The sequence below is a fragment of the Nymphaea colorata genome, chromosome 2, assembly GCF_008831285.2.
Source record: "Nymphaea colorata isolate Beijing-Zhang1983 chromosome 2, ASM883128v2, whole genome shotgun sequence".
NCBI classification, from domain to species: domain Eukaryota; kingdom Viridiplantae; phylum Streptophyta; class Magnoliopsida; order Nymphaeales; family Nymphaeaceae; genus Nymphaea; species Nymphaea colorata.
Window position 1 is genome coordinate 2,391,448 of NC_045139.1, and position 5,240 is coordinate 2,396,687.

At 38.1% G+C, this 5,240-nt stretch overlaps 1 protein-coding gene across 1 annotated transcript; it reads right to left on the reverse strand.

The window, feature by feature from the left end:
- Positions 1-364: 364 nt before the first annotated feature.
- On the reverse strand, positions 365-4,287 carry LOC116249227 (cysteine-rich receptor-like protein kinase 3). The gene is made up of 7 exons (XM_031622437.2): positions 3,537-4,287; positions 2,411-2,524; positions 2,066-2,205; positions 1,783-1,993; positions 1,469-1,703; positions 1,109-1,253; positions 365-990 (listed from the first exon to the last, which is right to left on the reverse strand). Exons 1-7 carry the CDS (start codon positions 4,285-4,287, stop codon positions 694-696), a joined length of 1,893 nt encoding a protein of 630 aa, XP_031478297.1. The 3' UTR covers positions 365-693.
- Positions 4,288-5,240: the final 953 nt, after the last annotated feature.

The window sequence follows — 5,240 nt, forward strand, 5'->3', positions numbered from 1 at the left end:
CAGCAGAAAAATCCTGATTAGATTATTTTTCTGCCATGAACTTGTCACTGTTGACTGATCTCTATACTGTGTGCATCAACTGTTGAAGCAAAAGAGAGCATGGTTATTCAGGATAAAGCTTGAGGCAGCATAATTGCTGAAGCTGATGCTCGAATCAATTGAATTGCTGAAGCAAAAGCAAATGTGGATAATTCAGGATAGGTCTTCATGCAGCATAAGCATCACAAACTGACATTGAATCAACTGAATTGCTGGAAACTTCTAAAAGACAAACAGCTTAATATGCAGCATAAACTGATATGTATATCCAATATCTTTTACAAAGAATTAGTTACACTGAGCATGTAAGAGGCGTTAGATTTTGTCATACAATAATGCAAATAACATGACAAAAAAATTCTCGTGTGTGTGAACGAAATAACTTTTCACTTTGAGGTACAAGAAAAAATGCTTTTCTGATGATAGAGCCATCTTCTGGATTGCAGTTTCTCCTAATTGAGTTAACCTCACTTCGGAAAGAGTTCTCAAGGGTAGCTCAAGGTCTGCAAGCAGTCGAACTCAGATTTGCTTCACTAGTTCAAGATGCTTGAATCATATGTCTTTGTGGGGCATGATTGAGCAGTAACCTTTTGTGCTCCAAAGCAACATGTCTTACCCTCTCTCCAAACACAGATAATTGTTTGCCAAGCTACTTTATGAAGATTCACAGGCAGAGACTTCTTGATGAAGTTCATTAGCTGGAAGAAAAGGAATTTCTTGGTTGATCACATTAGAGTTCAGAAATGGAGGCTGTGTTGGAGAAGAGATGGTACAATTTCTATCGGTAAGCATCTTCACTACCATGGATATTGGTGGTCGGAGCTCAGCTGATGCTTGACAGCAAAGAAGTCCAACTTTAAGCACATGAACTGCATCCTGTTCGGGAAAGTTGCCGCTTAGCTTTGGATCCACACATTCAGTTAGCTTGTTTGACACATAAAAGTTCCAAACCTGATAACGAAAGTGCATCATTAGCTATGCTCTATGCAAGAATAAGAATTGCAGTTTTATAAGTAAAATATGCAATGTTTAATTCCAAAATTATCAAACATAAGATATGAATGCCTACCATTTGTAAACAATGGCCAAAATTTTGCTGGCAAGAATTGTTCCTTCTCCCAGTTACTATTTCGATTATAAGCACCCCAAAGCTGTAAATGTCTGCCTTCTCTGTCAATTTCCCATGGACAAGATACTCTGGAGCCATGTATCCTCTACAAAATTGAAATGTAAAGGGATAAGTTTCTTGCTGATTCATCCATCAAATAATGTACGTGTTCTGAAATTAGTGTATCTCTGACTCCTAAACTCATCTGGGTGAAAGAGTAGAGACATTTAAAATGCATTATCATATCTATTTCAATTATTAATCAGAAAAAGTGACAAGAAAATATATAAAAACATGACTACTCTGAGGCCAGAAACTTACAGGGTTCCGGCAACAGCAGTGGTAATATGAGTCCTGTCAAGTGGGAAGCATCTAGCAAGACCAAAATCTGCAATTTTGGCCGTGAAGTTCTCATCAAGAAGTACGTTACTCAGTTTGATGTCTCTGTGTATGATCCGCAGATTCGACTCCTCATGAAGATAAGCCAAACCTTCTGCAGTTCCCAAGATGATATTTTTTCTCACATCCCAGCTCAGTATTGGAGTGTTTTCACCACCTATATCAAAATCAATTTATGTTAGAATGTTAATCGAGAAATACCTAGAAAACATAATGGCAGTGACATAGAGTACAACCATATAGAAAAAGATCAAGGCTCTTATTGGGAACGTATTCATAAACAAGGAGACTTTCTGGGCCGGCAATACTGCAACCCAGCAGTTTGACAAGATTTTTATGCTGAATGCCACTGATCAAATTGACTTCATTGAAGAATTTATCGACCCATTGCCTTGTATTGAAAAATAGTCGCTTTACGGCTACAGTCTTGCCATCTGATAGCACACCCTGTAGAAAATAGCACTTGCATAAATTCTAAGTCATTTCCTGGGTATACCAAATCATGATAGAGAAACCGACCTTGTAAACCAAACCTGATCCTCCTTGGCCGAGTTTATTTGACTGATCAAAGTAATTGGTGGCTCTTTCAAGCGTTTCATACTTGAAGTTTAGTGCAGATTTCCTGACAGCGGCAGCCAGGCGTCCGAGCTGCCTCTTCTCTGCAATAAGAAATAAAGTTAACAACAGAGGAATGGTCACAGAAAGAAATTTCATCAAAACAAACATGACCTTTTCGCTTCTGTTCAATTTTCTGTTTTACAAAGAATGAAGCTGCAAGTGCAATTCTAAGAACCACAACGTAACGGAAAAATGACACAGAAGAAGAGTGGTCATGGAAAGCAAGTTCGTGAACAAAAATATGACCTTTTCGCTTCTCTTCAATTTTCTTTTTTACAAAGAATGAAGCTGCAACTGCAATTATAAGAACCACCAGAGCGGAAAATGACACGGAAACTATAGTTGCAGTTTTTCGAGCACCTGTTAAGTTCCAAGTTCAAAAGTCAAGTAAATGATCAAACGATGAAGAAAACAAAATATCTAAAATCAAGGTACATAGAAATAATATGATGCACAAGGATATAATAAAAAAGGGAACCAGAATGACAACCTTTTCCTGCAGCAAGGCAATAAAACAGAAAAAAGAGCAAACTTTTTGCAACTGTAACTTTATGAATGCTGCACGGCTTATTTTCTTTCTTTCTTTGCCAAATCTCCCAGTAAACTGTATTTGGTTTTCAGTTTTTTTTTACCAGAACACGTTGTAGTTAAAATAGTGTAAAGGATTTGCTTCCGTTCATCAAATTCAACTGCAGAATTGCTTTTGGGTAATAATCTTCACACCTGTACTACAGAAATTTCTGACGCCTATTTGCTTATGTATGGTCCAGGTCACACAATTATTGCTACATATTGGAAATTGGTAAACATGTGAAGATCAAAGCACTGATTCTCTGTTACACCAAAATAGAAAATAATAAGGAGCTCGAGTTCTGAGACTCTGTAAAGGACATATAATAATCACTTTTAGGCTCTGCAGACAGTGACTTATGGAATTACTAAGGGGACCCCTAACTACCACCATCTTTGCCAAATAAATTACTAGGAGAAAAAACTATTATACGAACCTGTTGTTGCAAAACAGACTAAATCAGCGAAAAGGAAAAAGGAGTGTGATAGTCGACCTCCAGGTCTATGGTCCAGGTCACACAACTATTGTTACATATTGAAAATGACGCATATTTGAAAATCAAAACACTGATACTCTGCTGCATCAAAACAGATAATAATAAGAGACATGATAATCACTTCCGGATCTGCAGAAGACAGTGAACAACTGACCTAATTCCACACTGGCTAAGGGACCCCCAAATACCACCATCAATGCCAGAAAAATGAACAAGTAAACTACTGGGAGAAAAAACAGTTAACGAATCTGCTGGTTCTAAATAGGCTAAATCAGGGAAAAGGAAAAGGGAGTTTGATGGTCTACCTCCAGAGGACCCACTTGTAGATGATGAATCATTGTAAAACTGATAGTTAGAATACCTCAAGTAACAACCTGAGCTCAGAACCCTCCCTTCCATAGCAGGAAGACAAGAACTGATTGAGGAAACTGCTGCATCTAGGCAAGTCTTGCAGGAGCTCATGTTCAATGTCTTCCAACACTGGCCTATTGCATAAACTGTTGAATTCCCGCCACCAAAAGAACCCCTCCAGAACCCATTGTTCACAACCGCCTGAGCACTCAAATTCCTCATAGCCGCCACTGCATTAACGACGAAATTACTCTGGTTACCATAAGATCTCGTCCTGTTGCACAGAGTTTTGTCCATGGGGCTCGTAGTTTCGTTGAAGAAATTGTAGTAATCATACCGGAGGTAGCACCCATCGAGATAATTCCGACCTTCATTTATGTTCAGCTGGAAGGGAAGGCACCTGAGGATGCTGGTTTTGCACTGAGCAAAGCATAGATTGCAATCCGACTGCGAAAGATCAGACATACACTGTCCGAATGCGTAAACTCGCTCCACGTTTGAATCGGTGACGAACTGCGCATAGCGTTGCCTGGCGATCAGCGGCGTGACGGCGTCTAGTGCTGATATGAAATTCGGAACGAAGATGCTCTTGTTGGTCGCGCTGATATTACCGCAGACTAAGTCTGCCTGGGTGATTCGTGGGTCGGAGAGTACCGGAAGGATGAAGAAGGCCCAGAAGAGGAAGATGAGCGTGGGAGACGCCATGACAGAGAGAGAGAGAGAGAGTTGCAGAGGAAATGGAAATGGAGAGGTGGGAGATGGGGAGGTGAATAACGGAGGTAGCAAATATAGTAGTGCTGTAGGAGTTGACCGTTGCGTGCCGCCGAAATTTTTTTCAAGTATTCAAAGAATCGAAGGTCAAAGGCTTAAGCAATATGAACTACTGTGGCCGTTTTTCTGAAAAACTCAAAATGCAAAATTAAGGATATCTCTAACTTTTAAGCATAGTTAAAAACTTGAACAATAAAAGATATTTGATTTATTTTATTTTAATATAAATTTTCGTTTCTCCTTTTTATTCCTTCATAAAATTTATGTTAGCATTTTCAGAATGGAGTCACTGTCCTTCATAAAATTTATGTAAAATGAAAATAATTTATACCGGTGCATGTCCATATTATTGCGTCAATGAAGTTCTGTTCACTTTTTCTGCAAGGTTGGACTTAAAAGACATTAAATAAATTTAAGAGTTCATTTGAAACTCCTGCAAAGTCAGCTTCTCTGAAGTAACGAACAAGAAAAATTTCGTTAACATACTTGTACTTTGCTATAATCCAAATACAGACCTCGCAGTTCTAGTTATCTTCAATCCGGCCTTGCTTTAGCTAACAACTGCTAAAAATGAACCCACAAGCTAAATGATAACAGATACAAATTACAATCACATACAATTTATACTTTAAGCTAAAAATTTTTCTCTTCCACTTCCGTACAATAATAATAGTTATAATCGTCATTTATTTTGTTATTGCTCATATTCTAGGTAGAACTAAGCAGCAATGGTAGTCGTGGAACTTCATTTGGTAGTTATCAGTATCATTGAGTCCTATAATAAGAAAATCAGAAACATAATGGCCCGTGTCTAATATTATAGACAAAATGCAGTCTCTTACATGAAATTTTTCTTCATTGAATGTAATAAAATATAAATGTCAAAA

What these genes read in the sequence shown, in the direction of transcription:
- LOC116249227 (XM_031622437.2), bottom strand. Translation starts at nt 4,287, where the DNA reads ATGGCGTCTCCCACGCTCATCTTCCTCTTCTGGGCCTTCTTCATCCTT. An exon ending in CCTTGATCTTTTTCTATATG is followed by an intron (nt 1,704 to 1,782) that starts GTTGTACTCTAT and finishes ATTTTGATATAG; the next exon opens with GTGGTGAAAACACTCCAATA. An exon ending in ACTGCTGTTGCCGGAACCCT is followed by an intron (nt 1,254 to 1,468) that starts GTAAGTTTCTGG and finishes TCAATTTTGTAG; the next exon opens with AGGATACATGGCTCCAGAGT.